The sequence below is a fragment of the Neophocaena asiaeorientalis genome, unplaced genomic scaffold, assembly GCF_003031525.2.
Source record: "Neophocaena asiaeorientalis asiaeorientalis breed wild unplaced genomic scaffold, Neophocaena_asiaeorientalis_V1.1 scaffold194, whole genome shotgun sequence".
NCBI classification, from domain to species: Eukaryota; Metazoa; Chordata; class Mammalia; order Artiodactyla; family Phocoenidae; genus Neophocaena; species Neophocaena asiaeorientalis.
Window position 1 is genome coordinate 2,677,894 of NW_020172638.1, and position 23,568 is coordinate 2,701,461.

General features: G+C 45.9%; 1 protein-coding gene across 1 annotated transcript in view; it reads left to right on the forward strand.

Annotated features, from left to right (window-relative positions):
- MAP7D2 (MAP7 domain containing 2) overlaps nt 1-23,568 on the forward strand; it is a 99,106-nt gene that overhangs the window by 56,392 nt on the left and 19,146 nt on the right. Inside the window, exons 4-7 of the mRNA XM_024739464.1 lie at nt 546-657; nt 1,512-1,610; nt 11,116-11,246; nt 12,840-12,967. Coding sequence (XP_024595232.1) covers nt 546-657; nt 1,512-1,610; nt 11,116-11,246; nt 12,840-12,967 — 470 coding nt within the window. The remainder of the gene's footprint in view (nt 1-545; nt 658-1,511; nt 1,611-11,115; nt 11,247-12,839; nt 12,968-23,568) is intronic.

The following is a 23,568-nucleotide window of genomic DNA, read 5'->3' on the forward strand; positions in this document are numbered from 1 at the left end:
TAGCAGAAAAGTGTTATAATGTAGAGAACAATTAATTCCCCTTTAAGACGTTCTAAGAGGAAAATGGGACTTTGCAAAATGGACTTCAAAGTCATGGTGTATCCCCCCAAAAAGTTATGCTTAAGGCTATTAAAATTCAAATTATATTTCAGTTTACTCAAATCATAGTCCTTGATGCTTGTCAACAAGAGAGGATGCAGTTGGTCCTAGAGCACAATTCCAGTTCTACTGGATGGGACAGGCCTCAAGGAGTTAATGCTTGTCTGGCATTATTCTTAAACAAATCAAGGCCTGGCTGCGGCAGCAGCCTCTCCCCTGAGAGGGAAGAGGTGCTGGGGCTGGGAGCCAGCACTAGCCGCCTTGTTTACTCTCCGCCCACTAAGAAGGCGCTGGCGTGGTGGGGAGAGCACGAGTGCCTGGGTTTTGGATGCTGAGCAGAGAGACCCGTCTGGTGACTCACCCCCCCACCCCCACCCAGCGCGGAGGTGCAGCAGTGCCGCGGGGCTGGGTGGTTAATCTTGCTGTCTCTTGCGTGAACCGGGCAGGAGCGGCTGGAGGCGATGATGCGCAGGTCCCTGGAGCGCACACAGCAGCTGGAGCTGAAGAAGAAGTGCTCGTGGGGAGCATCACTGGCCGCGGGGCCGGGAGGACGCGATGGTGAGTGAAGGGCTGTCCCTGTGTCGCAGGGCCCGGTGGGGAGATCTTGGGGCAGGAGGGAGATCACGGGCAGACTGGCACCCGCAGGATCTGGGGGATGCTTTGTACCGATCTGCAGGTACCTTTTTCGGATGTGATGTTTAAAGCTGCCAAGCTTCCTGTGTATGCATTTCTTGCGAAGGGGGTCTGTTCATTCTTCTTGCTCACAAACAGCAGTTGATACAGTAACTGGGCTTTGAGGTAAAACAAAAGAAAAACAAAGAAAATGAATGTAGAGCCTGGTTAACCGGATCCACCTAGCAAGCCCAGAGGTAACCTAATTTCAGGGAAGGTCAATGACAGTAGGCTCAGTCATGGCTGCAGCATGACGGGGAAAGGCTGAGCAGCAGTAACCCCCCTAAAAGGAGCTGGGGTTCTTCCCTCCACATTATTTATTTTTGTTGCTCTTTCAGTTTTGTTTTAAGGTGACTTATTTATTTCGTTATCCAGTTCATACTCATCTTTAAATTTTCAAATGTTTAATGTATGGATTGTTACTAGTCCCTGGGTGGTTTTGCCCTCTTTTTAGTGTCTTTTCTGTGTCTGCCATTCTGTTATGCAGGAGCTGTATACCAGCTCTTTCTGAGAGCAAATGGGTTTACATGAGTGGTACGGTTTCTTGACTTTGCTGTATTGTGCTTTTAACCTTTTGTCAGTGAATATACTTTTCTTTTCTTTCTTTTTTTTTTTTGAGACGTCAACAACCCATCTCAGTTACTTTTTCTGATTTCCTAATAGAAACTAGAGTCAACCAGAAATTGGGACTTTTTTCTTTTACCTGTCTTTGCTCTGATTTTTTTTTTTTTGCTGTGTAGGTGAATCAGGAAATACCCCACCCCCTCCTCTAGGTTTAGCAGCCAGCACCCTTCCTCCGGACCCAGGGACCACTGCCGCCGCTGCTGAGTCCACCAACGGTATATCCGAGCATCACTGTGCCATGGCATTTTGTGATGACTGTCCCGGTCACCCTCCTCCATCACTGTGTCTGTCTCAAGCACTTTTACAATTGATTTCTTAGTCTGACCCCTTAGAACTTTTTTCTAGAAAGTGAATGACATGCCCATATTTCTTTGTTCGTCATCGTGGAGCGTGCATGCCTTACATCCTAGTACCCTGGAGACATTTCATCTTTAGCTCACTAACTTCTGCCTTGAAAATCTTGTCAGTGTTTGACTTCTGTGCGTTTAGATCTTCAACGCTCTCATGTATCATTGGTTTTTAGGCATTAAGTAGTAGGGTATTTCAATCACTTCTGGTTACCAGAACCTAGAATTACACGGAGTTCTGGGTATTAATGTGATGGATTCCTGGAGAGGTGTTTGAGTTTACCAGTACTAACACTGTGAACCCAAACAAGGAGATAAATTGGCTTTGTTCTTGATTTCCTCTCTCTAATAGGCTCTCTGTTTCATATACAGGCCTGGGAAATTCTTAGGGTCTAGGTCAAGAATAGAACTAGCAGAACCTTGTTCCCATTTAATAGTGACTTTAGAAATTCAACCCATGGTTGACTGGTAAAGAAAAAACAAGATGTAAAAGGGATACAATATTTCCCAGCCACCCAGAGGGTCAAATTATAGCATTAGGAATAAATATCCTTGGTCTCCAGCGTTTCTTTGACAAAGAATAATTTTTATTGGTGTTGCTGAGTAGTAGAGACTTTGCCGCCTGGGCCGCGTTCACTGTCATATGGGCACTGGCCTTCCCCCAACAGAGAGGGGCAGGTAGAGTTGATAATGACACCTTGGGAATCGTACCCAGGGCCCTGGGACAGGGTGAGGTGAGTGTGGTACTCGACTGGAGCACTTAGTTTAAGGGAGTGGCAGAAATCTCAGTAATCAAGATAAAAGAATATTTTAATCAAAATTATTGAAGAACAGTCTGTGATGAACAAAATATTGAATTTGCAAAGACCAGTACCATGCTGAGCTATATCGGAGCCTGAGGCAAAGGGGGAAGTGTGTACCCCTAGAGACATGGTTTTATGTAATTTCTAATGGTTATTTTCCCCAGAACATTAAAATACTCAAACTGAAACATTGAAAAGTAGGTGTATGAAAACTCATACCATTTTAAGTTTAAATATTTTATTTATACCCAAACAGACTGTATGATAATTTTACTTCGGTCTAAGTTATTTAAAAATTATTTAGGGTCATCACTTGGTCAGGAGAAACTGTCAAAGATGACACTTCTCTCATTTGAAAACAAGGTGAGTAGAAGAGTAGATTTTGAAAATATTGTTGATGAGTTTGCTGCCTTTAGAGCTGGGGCCACACATCTTTCCTTTTGCCTCAAGCTCGGTTGTGGCTTGGCTGGCACTGTCAGCGCCTCTCGGGTTGCTGCAGTCGTTTCATTTAGAAGCCCGTCTGAGATAACGGTGGGAAATTAAGAATACCAAACCCAGGACCACATTTTAAAATCCTAACCATAAACAGTCATAGCCTTTGAGAAAGGGCCATTGTGACCCTACCTCTTGATAAAAGGAAGAAACCAACTGCTAAAGGTTGTTCTGCTTTAAATACAGCTCCTTGCTTTACAAATTACTTCTCTCTGCAACCTGAGCTCTAGATAACCTCAGAAAAAGTCCGGTTTCAGCTCCCCCAGTCTCAGTCAGATCGTAGAACATTTTGCAGTGGTGCTTTGTCTCTGGGTCCAGGTTGGTTTTGTTTTTGTGTGGTCTGAATTTACTTAAAAAAGTCCCTGGACACAAGGAAAGGGTTGGCTGGTGGGATTAGCATGGCTTTAGTTGAACAGCTGAGTGAGGTTGAACATTGGAATCAAAGAGAAACACAAAGTTGAGCAATAGAAGAGAAGAACTTGCTTCAGATGGATGGCTGCTGTGGCCCGGGCGTTCCCAGACGTGCCAGGTGGAGGGCAGGGAGCTGGAAGCAGTGTGCTGTGCCACAGTGGTTTTGGAGGCGTGTGGATGAGGACAGGAAGAACACTTTGGGAAATGTGTTTCTTAGTCTAGAGTGGTGTGAATACCAATGTCTTTAATGCATTTCTCTGCAGCATGTGACAAACTTTCAACATCAACCATGAATTTGCCAAAGCAGACGGAGCCTCCCATGAGTAAGCGCCTGTCTTCATCCACCGCGACAATGTCCTATTCCCCAGACCGAGGCAAGTGAACGTGTAGACCTGGTCTCTCCAGTTTTCTTCTTTCTAGTGTGAGCGTGTTAACGTCGGTCTTTGGGAGAGCCCCTCTTGAGCCTTCTGCAAATAGCCCCATTCTCCTAGCCTTGCGATCTGTGTGTGGGAGCCCCAGGGCCTCACTAATGGGACTTTGGAAAGTGGCAACGCGCTCTTCACAACCAGGTCATTGTTGAATAGGGACAGGAGTTCATGCTATGCTCCCAGTCTGAAAGAGACTTCCATTTTCCACAGTGCGTGTAGACGTTATCCTGGCCTGGGGTTAATTGACCAGTGGGCAGATGTGACTGTTAAAAAAGTAACTGCCCAGTTATTGGTGCGATATTGTTGATTAGCCAGAAACAGCGGGATTGATGAGGCAGAGGTACGTGGGAGACTTAGATGTGTGAAAAAAATGGGGCTGTGCTCTTGTCTGTGGTTTGTAAGCCTGCCCGTTTCTCTTTTGAAAACAGAAGTTCAGAACTAATATGAAATCTTTAAAAGGGCAAAAGGATGGGTGGCCTTTTCTGGCGCTCTGTTTTGAGGTGAGAGGTGGTATGTATAGGACGGGTGCCAGTTCCAGAAACTGAATAGATATAAAACCAGCCGTGTTCTAATGGAGGCTCAGAGAAGGCACTAAAAGTCTGAATTGCTACCTTTCAGAGTTTGTAGGTTAAGGAAGGGAGGGAAGCTCTCCATGCATTAAATGCGTATCCTAAAGCATCACTGAAGAAGTGTCAGGTGCCAGTGGAGTATTTAACACATCGAGTCATCACCGGAGGTGAGCAGGAGGATGTTTGTGACTCTGAAGAGGCCAGTGTGCGTTCCTGGTCTTTTGCCACTGGCTTTGACCTTGCACCTCCAGCACAGAGGTCTGTCATGTGTGTCAGAGACCCCATAAGCGTCAGTGTTGAAGCTCGCTGATGCAGTTCATGGGTAAGCGCTGGAAACCTTGAATTAACTAGGAGCTGGATGAGAAAACATCTGCATGCTTTTAATTCTGTATAGCTGTTCCATCTGTGAGTATATCCCATAGGTTTTCATTAATTCATATGGTTACAAGTTAATGTTAAATTCATATTTGCATTGATTAATGTGTAAAGATAATCAGTATGTTATTATATATTGTTGGCAACTGAATTATCTGCTTGTGGATTAGTAATTGAAAATTTGAAATTCCCAAGCCATTTACTGGCTAGTGGATACCCAAAGAAGGCGAAGTCATTGAAAAGTTAATCCATTATCATATAATATGTTCTGAAACCATCAAAACAACATTTCAGTCACTGAATTTTAGATTATGGATACTACTACTTCCATTAAAGCTGATAATTAGTTGGCTGTTTTTTTTAAATGTTTCTTATTTAATTTTTGCCCTTACTTGCTTGGGAAAAGTATGAAAGGATGCATATCTCTACATTAACAAAATCAGTGTGTTATGAAATATTTCCTAACAGAGGGCCTAAAACAAGTGTTTTGTAGGAGTAATCTTTTTTTCCAATGTTAGATCTACTTGGTGAGTAAATGGTTTCTTGAGTCCATATGACATCTTGGAATACGAGCTAATTCTCTTCGGGTGATACAGGTGATACGCTAATTCTGTAATAGCATGTTGAATGAATTCTAGCACCCCAAGAGAAGTAACACACTCTCCCAAGCTCTAAATGACACAGCGTCTGTTTTCTTTTACTATGACAAGCTCCAAAGCCATCCTTTGCTACAATATTTTTTTCTTTCCACATTCGTTCTGCCACCCAAAAGTTGATTTGCATCATGCACTGTGTTGTTTTAGGCATTTTATTTTGTTTTGTTTTAATTTCGCTTCTTAAAATTTTCATTTGATTCCATCCCTCAGCTCATCGCACGCACCTTAGTCCCATGGAAACCTTTCTTGTTATGCGACTGTTGACACCCACACAGGCTTCTTTAGCCAGAAGCAGAAGTGCACTCATGCTCTCTGAGCAGGCCAGTCACTCAGGTAAAAGAGGCCAAGCTGGTGACACTGAGGAAAATGCCCCAAATGGTATTGGTTGGCCTTTGAGTTATTCCTGAATTTTTGTATCTTGCTTCACATTTGTTGGCTTCGTGAAATGTCTTCTTTGGTTAATAACATTTTCTACCCACCACTGTTTTATTGTTGCTATATTTCTTTTCTCTCAAGTGTCACGGAGGTGAGTAAATTATTTTATGAGTGAGGGCATGTGGATTAGGGGAAAAAAATCCATCTCGTGAGCTATGGCGGTTAGTAGACTTTTTTAAAAAGACGGTTTGGTAAAATAGCCTATAAACTGCAATCTCAGAAGTCCCATAACCAGCTCTACCACTTACTAGCTCTTACCACTTTGGGTGAGTTAATTAACCTCTCTAAGCCTCAGTTTCCTCATCTCTAAAGTGGACTAATTTTAAATTGTCATGAGGATTAAATGAGATAGCACGATGATGGACACAGTCAGAACAGGTATCTAGAGCCTCACTACTCAAGGGGTGGTCCGTGGACCAACAGCGTTGGTATTACCTGGGAGCTTGTAGGAGGGTGGCCTCTCAGGCCCCGCCAGACCTACACACTGAAGTCCAAGAAACAGTGGGCCACACCGTCAAAACCCTTCCTTGACCAAAGCAGATCAAACCATCACGGCAAGTTTAATGGGGACTAAAAAAAAAAAAAAAAAATTAATGGGCACTAGTGTTCCCTGTGAGTTTTGCAAGTGAGTAATGCTGTGTCCACATTAGGGCATGTCTGGTCTCCGTGTCAGTTCCCAAGATATAGTGTATTCAGTGAGATAACATATAAATGACATATTGTCCTCTACCTAGTTCTATCTGTTTCCAAGTAGTTGTGCTGTTTCTGCAGAGAATATATACAAATGGCCAATAAGCGCATGACAAGATGCTGAACGTCCTTAGTCATTAGGGAAATGCAAATCAAAACCATAATGAGATACTACTTCCCACTACTAGGATGGCTAAAATTCAAAGAAAAAAAGGATAATACAGTTGACTCTTGAACAATTTAGGGGTTGGGGGTACCAGCCCTCCTCAGTCAAAAATCTGCATTTAACTTTATAATCAGCCCTCTGTGTACTTGGTTCCCTATCCGCAGATTCAACCAGCCACAAATAGTACCGTAGTATTTACTACTGAATAAAATCTGCGTGTAAGTGGACCCATGCGGTTCAAACCTGTGTTGTTCAAGAGTCAACTGTAATATGTATTGGCGAGGATGTGGGAGAAATTGTAACCTTTATACACTGCTGGTGGGAACGTAAAATGTGCAGCTGCCTTGGAAAACAGTCTGACAAGTTTTTCAAAATGTTAGAGTTACCACCTGAACCAGCAATTCTGCTCTTTGGTATAGAGTCACGGAAATTGAAAACATACACAGTGACGTATACAAGTATCCTCAGCGGCATTATTCAGATTAGCCACAATGTGGAAACAGCCCAGATATCCAACAATAGATGAATGGATGAACAAAATGTGCTTATCCATAAAGTGGAATATTATTCAGCTATAAAAAGGAATGAATTACTGATACATGCTACATGATGAACCTTGAAAACATTACGTTCAGTGAAAGAAGCCAGGCAGAAAATGCCACAAGTTTTATGATTCCATTTTTGTGAAATGCCTGGAATAGACAAATCCAGAGAGACAGTAAATAAGTGGGTACTAGGCACTAGGGGAGGGGGAAGAGGAGTGAGTGCTTAATGGGCACAGGGTTTCTTTTGGGGGTGTTGAAAATGTTCTGGAATTAGACTGTAGTTATGGTTGCACAACCTTGTAAATATGCTAAAAACCACTAAATTGTACACCTTTATGGTGTATGAATTCTATCTCAAACAAATAAACACAAAATTCCTGGCAAGTAGGAAGTATCCCCATTTTGAGAATGAGAAATGTGTCAGGAGGAGTTCTCCCAGGCTTGATGATTCTCCAGGAGAGCTCAGAGCTATGATTTATTACAGCAAAAAGCTGCAGAGCAAAATCAGCGAAGGGAAAGGGTACATGGAACAAAGTCCAGGGAAGACCGGGCACAGGCTCCCGGTGTCCTCTCCCAGTGGAGTCACACAGGACACGTTCCCCCAGCAATGAATTAGCACATGTATGAAGTGTTGCCAACCACAGAAGCCCATTAGAGACACAGTGCCCAGAGTTTGTAGTGGGGGCTGGTCATGTGGGCACCCCCTGCCAGGTACGTACCCAAATTCCAAACTCAGAAGGAAAGCAGGTGTTCAGCGTAAGTCATGTTGTTTGTACAAACAGCTTAGGTACAGTGAGCCACTCTTACCAGTTAACGGTGGGAACTCTGCCCAAATCCAAGTTCCCCGATGCCGGGGCCAGCGTGGTAAGCAGGCCTTTCCAGGGAAAGCAGTTAGGCCTGCTGTGTTTTTTCTGTTCTTCTCTGCACAGTTCACCCCCTTGGTCCTTGGCCACGGTGTCTTTACAGCAGAATTATTATCAATAGGAGCTCGTATAGCAGGCTGAGGCCAACCTACCGTGTGGATCTCACTTATGCCATGTAGGGGCGCTGGACTTAGACAGTTAAGACACAGACCAGTCACCATCAAGGTCTGTCTTCGAAAGCCAGCTGGCTTCCTCTGTAAGTTTCCGTATGAACCTCTTGTACCTGGCCTGAGGCATCAATTCAGGCCCAGCCAGCGCTGGGCAGTAAGATGAAGCTGGCCCAAAGCCATCCAGGGCTGAGGCAGTGTCGTGATGGTACAAGTACAGTCCCCGAGAGCACACATGTCCCCTGGAAACAGAGTTTATGATGTTCGGGCACTCCACGCAGGACGTGCATTGGGCAGGCAGTCCAGGCTCACAGGGCCCCCAGCTCTCAGTCCTTGCTTTCAGAGGCACTGCCTGAGGCGGTCCATTCTAAACAGTTCTGCGAGCGACACTGGCTTCATCTCCGGCCGAGCGTGGACTGCGTGTGGAGGTGTTGAGCGGGGACTGCGCAGGAGCTGGCCTGCCCCTGCCGTCTCAGGTCACGCTGTCACCTGCAATCTGTGTGAATCTGAAGCGCTGGCAGCAGCTTGCAAAGGCAGTGTGGTTTTCCTTCAGCAAGAGGGGAGAGTTCCCAGAAACAGTTCCGGAAGAGAAAGATCGTGAATGCCCCTCCCCTGGCCCTCCCCTGCACCACTCCAGTGGGGCTGGGTTTTGTTGTTTTTCTCCGTTGTTATCAGCATGCCCCTTTCCATAATCACAACTTTACATTTTCTCAGTCTTCCTCTACTCTAACATGGACCTTTCATCTGGAAGGGTTGAATGCAAGAAGGACAAGAGCATTTTTATTTAAAAAAAAAATGTGTCCAACTTAAGCCGAATGACACATCCTGCTCAGAAACTGGGACAAAATCCTGAACTTTCAAAAAATTTCAAACTAGGTTTGCATCACCCCCCGTCTCTTTCATCCTCTTCATTTATCCAGTGAGCAGCCTAGAAAAGATCAGTCCCTTTTCAGGGACAGGTGCATTGAACAAGTTGCCTTTCTGAGGTGTGCGTAGCAGGAGAAGGGCAAGGGAAGTAGAGTCGGGCTCTCGGTCCGTTGTTAACAAACCGTAGCCAATCTGGAAAGTCAAACACCAGACGTCTTGTCTCGTCAGCAGTGGTGCATCCCCCGGAGTGGGTCGAGCCTGCTCGTCGAGGTGGACGGAGGGGTCACACTCCCTTCAGTGCCTTTTCCCAGCCTGCAGCTCTGGCAGGAATTACAAGTTAGAAATGCAGTCAGGCTCCACATCAGAAGTCGAGAGCCCACCGGCAGCTCCGTGTTGGATGGTCCCATCAGAGAACGAGCCCTTTCCTGTGTGCATTTGTCTGTGACCCGGATGGTCCAGCCAGCATCTGTGATGTTTTCTCAGGTTAGGGCCCCACGGAAGGGTGTTCTGTATCTACAGTGGTTCCGGGTTGATTTTTAAAACTTCAAAAGTGTGTTTCTGTCTGGAGATTGCCTCTCTTTTTACAACTCCCTTTTCCCAGAGGCTCCATTATGCAAAAATCACCAGGTATGGAGACTTGTTCTGGTTCCACTACTCAGAATTTAAATTCCAGCCAAACCACTGGGGGTAAAAAACAAGGAGGTTGTGTCCCACTTCCACTTGGAGGAGAAAGTGAAAACTAAAGGCATCACCTGGGCTGCACTCTTCTCCTCACTTAAGCCAGCATGGCCAAAAGCAGCCAGAGGATGGAGCAAGCCAGCACTTGGAGTTCCATGGGTCATCTTCAGATTCCATAGGTATTTCACCTCTCACAACAGACAGCCGCTTGGCTGCGGCTTCCTCTGGTGGGGGGCTCCATAGCCACCAGGCATCAGTGGGTCGTCATCCTCCACCCCTTTCTCCTTCCTTTTACCAAACAGTGCTTTTACTATACATCAGGGAATCAGGGTCTTTCTCAGGATTCCCGCTTCTGACGCCAATTGTGTCAGGGGTCCCCAAGACCACCCCGGGTTCAGTGATTCGCTAGGGGGATTCAGAGGACTCAGCATTGGTGGCGCTCGTAGCTGAGATGTTCCAGCGGAAGGCCGCACAGCACAATCGGCACGGGGAATTGGCGCACGGGCGAGTCCAGAGGACACCAGGTGCAGCTTTCCAAGAGTCCCCTCCCAGTGGAGTCACACAGGATGTGCCTGAGTCCCCCAGCAGCGAGCTGCGACAACACGCGTGAAATGTTGCCAAGCAGGGAGGCTCGTTAGAGACTCGGCGCCCAGCGCTGGTCACATAGGCACCCCCTGCCAGGCACATACCACATTCCAGACTCAGAGCAAGAAAGCAAGATCAGTCATGTTGTTTGTACAGACAGCTTAGGCACGGTGAGCTACTCATCAGTTAATGGTGAGACCCCTCCTGAAATCCAAGTTTCCAGATGCTTACAAGGGTCAACCTTGTGAACAGGCCCTTCCAAGGACAGCAGTCAGGTCTGCTATGTTAACTGTCTCCTGTACAAGGAAATTGACATTTAGAGAGGTTAAGTCACCTATCCAAGGTGCTCCAGCTATTAGGTGATGGTGCTAGGTCCATCTGGCTCCAAAGCCCAGATTTTGAACTCCTGAAATGAGCTGTACTCTTGAGCATTGAGTATGGGGGTCTTTTAAGATACGGTCTATTCTGTGTACACTAGAAAAAGTGTGGTGGTATTTTGAGAATGTGGATTGCCCGTGTCACATTTTAACAGAAATGTGGTGTTCTTCCCAACCCTCTGTTCCCCCTACTTTTTCCATCTATGCTCCCTGTCTCTGGGTTTTATACTGTAACTCTCTAGTATCCCATGCCTGTCCTCGTGTAGCTCCTGCTGGCCCCCTTAAATCTTCCTACAAGTCTTCTCCCACTCGAAATGCCGAGAAGAAGAAGACGACATCTACATCTGGCGTAGGAGATGCTGGGAAAGGAGCCCCTGCAGGAGCGGAGGCCTCTCCGGTAGGTTTATACCCACTCGCCCCTCAGGACTGGTTTATCTGACAGTGTGATTACTCCCTGCACTTGACCTGGGGTCTATTTCCATCTATCTCCAGGGACTGCTCAAGGGGCAGATTTGGTTTAAAACTGCACCCAACCTTTGAAAATCATTTAACTTTTTGCACCCTCCTAAATCTTAGTGCCTTGGAACAGATTCCTAAAGCCCTTGTCCTCGTTATAGCCTGTCCTCCAGAGGACGGGCGTCAGAAGGAATGTTCCGAGTGCCCTTTCTCTGCTTCTTTAAGGATGCCTGATTCTGGGCCAGTCTTGCCTCTACAGGCAACTAGAACTGAAGTTCTAGGTCAACCTTCATCCACAACAGTGGGCTTTAAACATTTTTGTCGTCATGGTGACACTGTCAGTAAGGCAGATGTTGAGCAGGTACCCCGGATTGTGTAGATTTGTTTAGAAGTTATACATGCCATACTACTTTCATTAGTTACACTTGCTATGTAACAAATTACCCCAAACCTTAGCAGCTTAAAGCCAATGTTTATTACCTCACTGGTTCTTTGGGTCAGAAATTGAGGATGGCTTAGCTGGGTGCTTCTGGTTCAGGGTCTCTCATGAGGGTGTGGTCAGGACGGCAGCCAGTGCTGCAGTCGTCAGAAAGCTTGGCTGGGGCTCTTCCAGGACAGCTCACTCACGTGGCCCTTGGCAGGAGGCCCCAGTTCCTTACTGCATGGACCTCTCCAGACAGCTGCTTGAGTGTCCAGATAACATGGCAGCTGGCTTCCCCTAGAGCAAGAGATCAGAGAGAGAGAGAGACCAAACCCACGCTTTAGGAGAAGGGAACTGAGCTCCACCTGTTAAAGCAAGGAGCATCAAATGACATCCAGACTCATTTTAAACACCACATTACCATTGGGCATTTATTTTATAACACCGTATTTATTTTGTTAATCCAGTGTGATCCCAAGGTTCTCACAGGAGAAGTGAATGTTTCAGACCCTAGGGTTTTGCTGCTGGGTGGATTCCTGTGGAAGGGGGCTAATGTATGTAGGCATGGGGGCTGCGTGAGGATTTGCTGTGGAAAATCACAATAGGGAGAGAAGGGGACCACCGTTGCAGACTGCCTGCCGCGGGCCAGTCACAGAGGCCCATGTGAGGCAGGCCATGGGGAAGACATAGAGGGATGGAGGGGTTGCAGTCCCCGTTAAACTGCGTTTAGGGTCCCCAGGTCCCTGTCTTGCACCCACCTATAGCTTTTTTTTTTTTTAATAGTGATTGTATATCTTGGTACTCGTTCCAGCTTCTATATGTCCAGGACCATAATCTGGTTCCATTGTTAGCTTTTTGTAAGATAACAAGGAGAAGGCGGTCTTTATGTTTTAAAGCTGAGGGGTTTTTTGTTTTTTTTTTTTAACTGAATGACCTAAATATGATGACCCCCTGGTGCTTCTCTGCAAAGATTCCCATTGTGAGAAGCAGTATAGCTCCGTATGGTTCCTTCTGAAAGAAAGCTGTGCATTGCTTCTATCTGGGGTATTTTTAGAAATTGTAGAAGTAGTGGCAGTCATGGGCCATGGATGTCCTATTCTGTGTCCCCTACAGACGGAGAAGATGAAGAGGGGGCCAAGAACAACAACTTCCGTTCCCAGCGTGGGCCTCATGTCCCCTCTGAGAAGATGCGATTTTCCAGCAGGCGTTTCTAAGAGGTCGTCTTCTCCTGTGACACCCAAGTAAGCATCTTTCCCCTTCACCATGGTCGGATGGTTAAAGCAGTCTGGGGGGCTCTGTGCCATGTGCCTCTAGCTCCCCCACGAGGCGTGGCCAGCCCGCCGAGGTGTGCTGTGTATCTTCTAGATAAATGTTGTGCTCTTGAGGGCTTTGCTGCCTGGTAAATACTGGACTCTGATTTACCAAGATGAACCCATTCGGCGTGTTTTCTTCAGGTCCATTAGTCCCATTCTACTTTTCTGGCATTCCCCTTCTTTCTCCTTCAGCTGCATCTGGAGTGAAGTGACTGCACTGCGCTTGGGCTCTGGAGCCCCTGTGCTCCACACTCGCTCTCAGGCCCTCTCTCATTTTTTTTTTTTTTTTGCGGTACGCGGGCCTCTCACTGCTGTGGCCTCTCCTGTTGCGGAGCACAGGCTCCGGACGCGCAGGCTCAGAGGCCATGGCTCACGGGCCCAGCCGCTGCACAGCATGCGGGATCTTCCCGGACCAGGGCGTGAACCCGCCTCGGCAGACGGACTCTCAACCACTGCGCCACCAGGGAAGCCCCCCTCTCTCATTTTGTCTCTTTAACAGAGAGACAATAATAACTTCTCAGTCACCATCAGCTGTATGTTTTCCTAATGAAGCCAGTGAAAAACTGTGTAACTGGAAAACGAATTTACACTGTGTGACCACTGACTTAAGTCTTTAAAACATTTTACTGCTAGTAACTGACAAGAATGACTCAGTAAATAACTCATTCCAGCAGTAGAATGGAAACATGTTCAGTAGTACTGAGAGAGAAAGAGAAATATGATTTTAATTTGGAAAAAAGGAAACTCTTTATATAGAGAGAATCATATAAAACTTGTTCGGTGCATCAGTTTGGTTCAGAGAACATAGGATAATACACAGATTTAATGAACACTTGGGAATTTTTTTTCTTTTCTTTAACCTTTCTTTTTCTTTTGTTTAATTTTTGAATTTTATTTTATTTATTTTTTTATACAGCAGGTTCTTATTAGTCATGAATTTTATACACATCAGTGTATACATCTCAATCCCAAACTGCCAATTCATCTCGCTGCCCCCCCTTCCCCCTTGGTGTCCATATATTTGTTCCCTACATCTGTGTCTCTATTTTTGCCTTGCAAAGTAGTTCATCTGTACCATTTTTCTAGGTTCCACATATGTGCATTAATATAAACTTGGGAATTTTAAAAAAATATTTTGAGATGATAGAAGCACTTATATCTGATTTTTTGCTTCCTAACAGAGACTTTTTCACTAATATTGTTTTGCTCAGAGATTGCTATGGTTTTTATAAACTACTACTACTGGTTATCGATGTATGTGCTTTCCATAAGGAAAATCTTTCTGTAGCACATTACTGAATTAATAGCATCTTGGGTTTTTTTTTTCTTAAGTCCATTGCATTCTTTCTGTGCCTGTATTGCCCGTCTTTGGTTATTGTATTGCTTTCTCGCAAACTCCAGATCCATTAGGTGAGCTGTGAGGTCTCTGTTTGTCTTTGTCTTATTTCTGAGCCTTCCATTTGCAGTCAGTACTCTCCTGTCAGTTTGGGACGTTGACATTAGCAGAGAGAAAAGCCTATTTGTCCTGGGTTTTTTCCAGATTCTACCCTCTCTTTCCTGGGTCTTGACTCATGGTCCTTGCATCATCATTGTAAATTTCATCTTTGTGAACCAAGAGGGTTGTTGCCCTCTATAGAGATGACAATTCAGTTTTTGGAAGCAAGCTTGCAGTGGGCTCTGTGCTGTTTCTTTGAAGTTGAAAATCTTGAAGGTTGTGATTCAGGAACTATTTTATATTTTTAAGGACATATCATCCGAGTTTTAAAAAGCTCTCTCTGACCAAAGATACTCAGACACAATCCCAGACTTTTAAAAATGCAGTTCAATTTAGAGAAATATTTAAAATTTCTACTCTATCTAGAACAGTAATGGGCACCTAGTAGAAGTTTTATAAGTATTCATGGAATGAATGAATGCAAGTCACTGTGCCAGATGCTCCAGAGAATCCCCAAACGAATGAAAATAGTCTCCACTTGGACGGGCCCCAGGAGAGGTGGGAGGGAGATGTGGACCCAGATGAGGACAGTTCCAGGCCTGCTCCAAAGAGAGAGCTGCCCACCTTGTACTGCTCATCCCTCAGGACTCAGCTCAGCTGTCCTCCTGTCCAGAGCTAGCCAAAGCTGAATTCGCCCCCTTCACTGTGCTAACGGAACATAGCTGTGTCAGTCATTCGTTTATCCAACACCCATAGAGCACCTACTCTGTGTCCAGTGCTCTTCTCAGCCTTCGTGGAGCTTGCCTGACAGTGAACAACAAATATAATATCAGGTGGTGATAAGTGCTGTGAAGAAAAATGAGTCCGGGTCAGACGGCGGAGGATGGTGGAGGGGCGGAGCTAGATCGGGTGGTCAGAAAAGGCTTCTCTGAGGAGGTGACGTTTGAGCAGAGCGCCCTGCATGAGGTGAGGGAGCAGGCCGAATTGATCTGTGCCTCGTTGTACTTGATTATCTCCTGCTAGGCTGCCGCAAGGGCGGGGGGCTGACTCAGTTTATTGTTGCACGGTCTGCGCGCAGCATGAGTCTGTGGGACGCTAGCCAGGGGGGAAAGGCGGGCCTGGAGGGCACAGTGGTCTGGGCAGGTCTGGGCAATGCTGGGGCCAAACCTACCTGAGGACTCAGGCCCTTTGCCTCCTCGTTCCTTCCGGGACATTCAACAGTTTATTCTCCCACTGATCAGTTTCTTAAACATTCTCTTTTCTGTGCTGTATATTTCACTTGGGGGATTTTTTAACGATGAGGGATGCTGTTTTCTGTACCATGCTGCACGGTATTCCTGCCACTTTCAACAAAGAGAAATTAATGGATGGCTTTTATTTTTAGAGCCCCATACATGTTGTCTCTAACACGGGCAGGAAAAATAGCACATACTAACACAGCTGGACTGCCTGTGTACTGTCAAACTCCAGAATCCTTCTCTCTTTATGAGGTGCCCTGGGAATAGAAGTTGCTCAGGCACCTCTAAATCAGAATTATCAAGTTGACAGGTCTAAGGAATAGCAAACGTTTCTTGATTTTTAAAATGTTCAGAAAGAAATTTCGTTTCTCCCTGGGGTGAAAATTAGCGGCTGAACCACACTGGGTATGGGCCAGGTCTGAGAAATGTGAAAAGTCAAGTAGACTGAAGTATATTCTGAAAATCCAACCAAACTATACAGCAGTGAAAAAGAGTGGATTGCAGCTGCCCGCAACCAGTGGGTGGATCTCAGGAACGTAGTGTCCAGAAGGAAGTTGTAGAAGAATGTCAGCAGTTTGATTGCATGTATACTGAGTTCCTAGATGTTGCAAAACCAGTGTGTTTTTAAGAATATAAATGTGGTAAAATGATTTTAAGAAAATGGAAAACATAAAATGTAGAGTGATGATGGCCTCTGAGTGGGAAGTTGGGGACAGGCTCAGGGAGGGGCACATGGGAGATCCTGGCATAGTATGTCTTTCCCTTGAGCTGGTTGGTGCATGTGTGAACATTTGTTTTATCGTTCTTCATACCTTTCGTATTTTATAAAAATTCTTTTGTGTACTCAATATTAAAGAAAGATGAAAAAGAAACACTTGGTTTTTAAAATGGTGTCACACAAAATAAGCCCCAAGCAAAGTGGCATTTTCAACTTTCCCTCTGTGCAGACCAAGCTTGTGATCTTTAAAGCACACTGGAAATGACGTGGCTTTGAATGGCCTGGGGCGGGGGGCTAGCCGCTTTGAACTCCCATCCAGAAATCCAGCCGGGCTGTGTGATGAATGGCTCTGACAGCGCATTGTTCCCCTCCCGGATCTCAGATCAATTAAGTCACTGTAGGCGGCTGTGCATATTAATGGCTTTGCTCTTTTAAGTGTTCAAGTTTATTTTCATTGTTGGTTGGCATTGTCCGGTACTTGTATGGGTTTTAAAAAACTAGCTTCAGCTAGACCCTCAAAGATGTGGATGGAGCATATCTTTCTTCGTGTAACCTAGAGAAAGGAAATCAAGTGTGGTCAAGCGCATTTACCCAGCCTGTCTCTGCCCTCTGTGTGTAGGTGCTGCCTGTACCCCTAGTTCTTCAATGTGAAATGTTCTCTCATGGTTTCAGGTTCTTAGAAATGCATTCTAAGTTAGTTTGATCATTATGATGGGGAATGTGTCCGTTATCCCTTGGTGCTGTAATAGACACTAAAATTTACTAGCATAAAACAACGATTTGTTATTAATTCTCACAGCTCTGTGACTTGGGCTTACCGGAAGGGTCTCTCTTAGGGTCTTTTGTGTGGTGGTTCTGTGGCTTGACATGGGCTCACTGGGAAGTTCTCACCTCTGGGGCCTCCGTGCAATTACGGTTCAATGTCATCTGGTGCTACAGTTAAGTTACAACCTAGGGCTCGACTAAGCTTAAGGTCCAAGACGGCCCATTAAGGATGATGGCCCATTAACCCCAGTTAAGGACTATGCCCCGAGTTGGCACAGTGTTCCTTCTCTGCTGTATTTTCTTGGTCAAAGCAGTGGGACCACCTCAGATTCAATGGGATGGAAAAATAAACTCAAGAAGATCATGTGGGACGGGAGGAGATATTATTGTGGCCATCTGTGGAAAATATAACCTGCCAAAGATAATGACTTTCAGAGATAGCTTACCTGAGATCAATTTTGTGTCAGGAATCTAGGTTAATTTCATTTTATCATGTGTTAGAAACAAAACAGGTAGTCCACATGAGGGAAAAAATGAAGGCAAAGTTGTATGGATGGCCCCAAATAAGCACCTCCCTCTCAGAATCCCAGGCTCCTGGAGCCTGCCTATTTCTCTGATGGTTGAGGACATTTAATCAATCCTTGCCGAGCACCATTCTCATAGGCTTCTCTGGTAGATGGGTGGCACGGTATTCCCTGCCCACAGATGAGCATCTACAGTGGATCAGGGCTCCCTGCAGTGACAATTTAACTATTGTTTGTGTTACCACCATCCTTCTCAAATAGGCTTTTACATTCTTACCTGAAAATTTTCTTGAAAAGGATAATTGAAAATGTTAAGTTATACCCCCTCCTCACAGCCATACTTAGCTGCTCACCCAGTCCTTGTCCTGTGTTTGTCCGTCTTAGTAGAGCATAATTTGAGTTTAGACCGATTTTTAAGAACGTTTTTATCTTGAAATCATTTCAGCCCTACAGAAGAGTTGCAAGACTAGAACTTGACTCATCCTGTTAGCATTTAGCCACACTTGCTTCATCATTCCCATCCCCTACTCACTCTCATATAGTCTCCATAGACACACACACACACACACACACACACACACACACATTTCCCAAGAACCAGTTGAGAATCAGTTGCAGACATCATGACCCTTTATACCTAAGAATGAAGACAGTCTTTTGTATAACCACAGTACAATTGTGAAAAATCAGAAAAGTTAACATTTGACATGATGTTGTTACTTAATTTACAGACTTAATTTACAGACTGTGTGCAACTTCTGCCTGTTGTCCCAGTGAGATCCTCTGGAACAGTTTTTTTCCTGGTCCGGAATCCAACCCAGCGTCCCACGTTGCAATTAGTTGTCTTGCCTCCTTAGTCTGCGTTAACTTGCAACAGTTCTTCAGCCTTTCTTTATGACCCTGACATTTTTAAAGAGCACAGACCGGTTTTCTGTTTTGTTTCGTTTTTTTTTTTTTTTTTTAGGACTGTCCTTCAGTTTGAGTCAGTCTGCTGTTTCCTCGTGATTAGACTCAGGTTATATACATTTGGGGCAGGAATCCCACGGAAGGGATGTTGGTTCCTTCTCAGCGCATCTTATCAGGAGGCCATGATGTCAAGTTGTTTCATTACTGGTGATGGTAACTTTGATCACTGGGTTAAGGTGGTATCCACAGGTCTCTGTGGTATAAAATTGCTCTTTTTCTCTCTGGAAAGTAAATAGTAAAATGGGACCATTGACAAATAGACTTCTCAGAATGTTGGCCAAGCTGTGCTGACGAGGCCACAGACCCCTCCCATCTTGTGGGTGGGCTGTGTTCACTGTGCCTGGAGTCAAGCGGCTTTGGAAAAAATAGTACTGCGATAGATTGCAAGTTGTGGAGTGAAAAAAGTCCTTTGGGGATCTGCTTTGCAGCAATAGATTGCAAGATGTGGAGTGAAAAAAGCCCTTTGGGGATCTGCTTTGCAGTAAACTCACGTTCAGAAGCATGACAACCCTCTCCGGAGAGTTCCTCTTGCTGCTCCACTTACAGAGGTGTTTGTTCATATTTCCTACCAGTCATGGAACCTCAAAAGGTTATATAATCCTGCCTTGTGCATCAGGAAGGCCTATCTCTACCACCCCAACAAAATTTGTGAATTCCCTTTGTTAGGTGTCTAATCATTGGAAGTATTGAACTTTTAAAACTTGGAGTGGAAAACCTATAAAAAAGCAAGATGAAAAAATAAGTGACGTGGCTCTCTCATCTGTTTACACCTCTTGGGAAAGGTCATTGAAGCACTTAGGATTTTGGCTTTCTTATCTAAAATATGGTTAATAGTAATTTCCTACCTACCTCACTGGGTTATTGTGGTGACCAAATAGACCCTTATGAGATAGATGAGACGGTACTTAAAAACAAAACTCTATGAAAGCACAGTGAGTTCCCTGATTAATTTGTGTTTAATTTCTTTCATCAGCCAAGATATCTATTTCTAGGAAATTGGGGAAACAGTAGCTTTGCCAGACTTCGTTTGGCTTGCAGTAAGTGGTGTGAGCAGGAGACCAGAGAGCCTCGGGGTCTGCCAGACAGACCAGCATTGCCCGGTTCACGCTTCCCACGCTCAGCAGCTCTTGCGGGCAAGGTGCTACATCCACGTAGGGAAGTAGTGAGGCAGGCTGAGCAGGAAACTCTATGGATCTGGAGATAAAATAGGGAACTTCTAAGACTGTATTCTGTAGTTTGGTCATTCGCTGTTAAAAAAATCAGTGATTTACCTACACTTCTCTAATTTGAAGGTCGTGTTTGTATTGTGCGTACGGGGAGTGTGTGTGCGCGTTCTCATTTATTTTGTTTATTGGGCAAGAGCTGGGGTAGGGGAATGTAGATAGACTCCTTAGTATGTTGAGTTTTATCCCAAATAATTCACCCTTACTTATCAGGTAGCAATTATTTTTAGATGTGTGCTCGTGGATAATTGGCCCAGTATTATTTAGAACAGAACCTTACAGTCTGTGGTGTGAACAGAACCTACGCGTGACTGTTCTCTTAAAGCAAGTTGAAGCAAGGCTGAGCAGGGCTGAGTAGGTCTGAGGCTGTCAGAACCTCTCACACCCAGGGCAGACCAGCTTTTTCCCCGTGGGATTGTAGTCCTGCCCTGCATGTCCCTCTTACAGGCTCCGGGCGCACTGACTGAGGGTGTGACTGTCGTTGGGCTCATTCCCTTCCGTGAGTGAGCCATTTAGACCAGACCCTGGGTTCGTGTTGGGATCCAGGTGCTGGCATTCTGCTACTAAGGCAAGACTATAGAATGAAGCGGGCCTGCAGCCAGTGCAGGCCTCTTACCCACTCCCTGTAGTCCAGCCCCGGGGACCCTCCTGGTGGGAGTGGGGTCTGCAGGAGAGGTCCTCGCATGTCTGCCCATGCGCAGCAGAGGCGCCTGCACCAGGACCCCGGGGGGGGGGAGCCCACCTCTCAGGCACCACTGAGGAAAGCTCAGATGTGCGCTCGCTGCAGGCAGGTGCCCGAGAGAACTCAGATGGACTGGGCGGTGGGCGCCCAGCACCTCTGCTCTGTCTCACCAAGCAGAGAAGTCATGCCTCACTCCTTGGGGAGGAGGCTGAGGGCAAGGAAGAAGAGCAAATGGCTTTTTGCCAGTCCTTGCAATAGCAGAAGTTCCTATTTAATGAGTCAAGATAGGAATGCTTACGGAAGGAGAAGGTGTTTCTGTCTGCGTCATCTACCGTGAAATAGCAGTCTTTCCTATTGCCTCTGTCTCCAAATCCCACATCCAGGAGTAATTGTTTGCCATTGCCTGTCCCTGCACAGTGGTTGGACCGGAGCTGCACAGAGCATGCACTTGACATTCTAGGGAGTAAGTGACGTGTTTTGATCACCTCAGTGCATTAGACCAGGTCCTTTAAGACACTCTCCTGGTGGTTATAGCAGCAGTATGGCCCTAGACGACAGTGTGGAAGGAGAGTGTTGCCAAGCAGAAGATCCCCTGCTGTACGGTAGTACAGGCTGTTTGGACCTAAATGCAGGTTTTTGCAGCTGATTGGAAAACGATGCTTAATGGAGCACTGTCATCATGAGGTAGCAGGGCTTGTGGTTTCCCCTGTTTTTTTTCTTCCTCCTGCTTTTGGTTCGTTCTTGTCTGTGAGGATAATTCGGATTTTTATTTTATATGTTTCACTAACACCCGATATCTAACAGCTGTTGTGTGCTTACTCTGTGCCAGGTCTAAAATGAACATCTGGGGATCGTGGTGACCCCAAGCTCTGGCTTAGCCACCATTGCGACACAGGGAGTAGGGCCAAGTTGGAAGAAGTGGAGTCAGGGAGTCGTGGGCACAGACTGCAGTTCCGCGGCTTACTTAACCTCTCTAAGCCCGCTTCCTCCTCCATAAAGTGACCCTAGTAATAGTACCTGTGTCATACCAGTTTTTGACAACTAAAAGAGACACACACGTATACACGCATACGTACACAAATACACTTAGCAGTACAGGGGCTGGTGTGCAGACAGCCCTCAGGAAGCGTGGACACAGTTTTGGAGGGTGCTAGAGGGAGTGTGAGCTCCAGATCACTGGGGGAGGGATCCAGGTGCGACCCTGGCTATCTGAACACAGAAGGCTCTGATGATTCCCTCTCAAGCCAGGGCTCTCAGGAGACCCATAGGCGGGCCTCGGGGGGTGTGGGGATTAGGACACTGTCCCTCAACCAGAGCAGCACCACTTTTACCTGCTTTATACAGACAGAAGGGGCGTGGGGGGGGGCGCTATATGTATGTCTCACCTCAGTGGTTCTCAGCTGGGGGTGATCTTGCCCCTGCAGGGACATTTGACAATGTCTGCAGACATTTTCGATTGTCACAACCTGGGGTGGGTTGCGGGCAGTGGAGATCGCTACTGGCATCTAGCGGGTTGAGGCCAGGGATGCTGCGAAACAGTGCACAGAATAGCTCCACAGCAAGGAATGATTCAGCACCAAATGTCATGGCAGGATTGAGAAACCCTGGTACATATGCATACGTATACTGAAGAAGCAAGAGGATTCTGTGCCTGGCTTTTATGTGGTTAGGGTCTAGGAAAAAAAGTAGAAAACCAAGGTTATATAGAAATGCCTGCTTGTCAAGAGGTCCCTCGGGAATGGTGGGGCCTGAGTTGGCTGAGCCCCAGGGCAGAAGGAGAACGGTCTGCAAAGAGGAGGCACCGTCCACGTGGACGAGGTGTCATGGGGGTTCTGTGTGGGTCTAGGCCTAACAGAATGGTGGCACAAGGGAAGTCGGTGTGGCGAGTATGAAGTGATTCTTTCTGGGGTCACAGTGGTCCAGCTACGGAGCAGACTGCCAGAGAGGGGTGGACAGACCACCATGGAAGTGGGGCCTGGACTGATTCCATATCAGTAAAATGGTTGATGCTGAAATAACTGAATTTTAAAAATTCAGATCATGTTCAGGTCGTATTCATGGGGTCATTATGTGGCCCCTCAGCCTGGCATTAACTGAGAAAACGTGTTCTCCTTGGCGCCCGGAGCTGGGCTTTTACCATGAGAGCATCATTGGAAAACTGGCCTGCATCTTTTCCAGTCCACGTACAACTTGAGGATTATTTTCCAGCTCAAGACCAAGTTTAATGTTGATCTGATTATATTTTTTCCTTACCACCAGGATCTGATTAGGAAAGTCTTTAGGTCTCTGGTGAGAAATTGGCCTTTAATATTATGTTGAGTTGCCATTTTTATTGCTGTTTTTATAGATCAAAAATGGTTGAACATTAGCACTTTCATATGGTTCAGCCTGCTACAGGGTTGAGAGTGACAGTGTGTAATGCACGAACAGATTACTTTATGCTCTTCTGAAAGTACTCTGTACAAATGTCACACCCCTGCGCGAACTTTGGGTGCACTCGGCAACTAAAGCTAGGCTGTTATCCACATCACCAGCAGCCAGTGGTCACCAGGAGCCAGGCCTAGGCCAGCACACCTGTAATGGACCTTCTTCCAACAGATGCAGAGGGAAATAAGCCGGACACAAAAGGGCAAATACTGTATGATTCCACTTCTATGAGGTATGCGGAATTGTCAAATTCCTGGAGACAGAAAGTGGAAAGGTGGTTGCCAGGGGCTGGGGAGAGGCGGGAGTATGGAGTTAGCGTTTAAGGAGTACAGAGTTCTGGAGATGGACGATGGGGATGGTTGTACCACAGTGTGAATGTACTTAATGCCACTGAACTGTACACTTCAAAGTGCTTAAGATGGTAAAGTTCATGTTGTTTGTATTTTGCCATAATAGAAAAAAATGGGACCAGGGTCGTTCGTTGCCATATGCTGAAGCCAGATGCAACCCTGGTGCTCCTCTAAAAAGAGGAGGTAGGAAAATGCCTAACA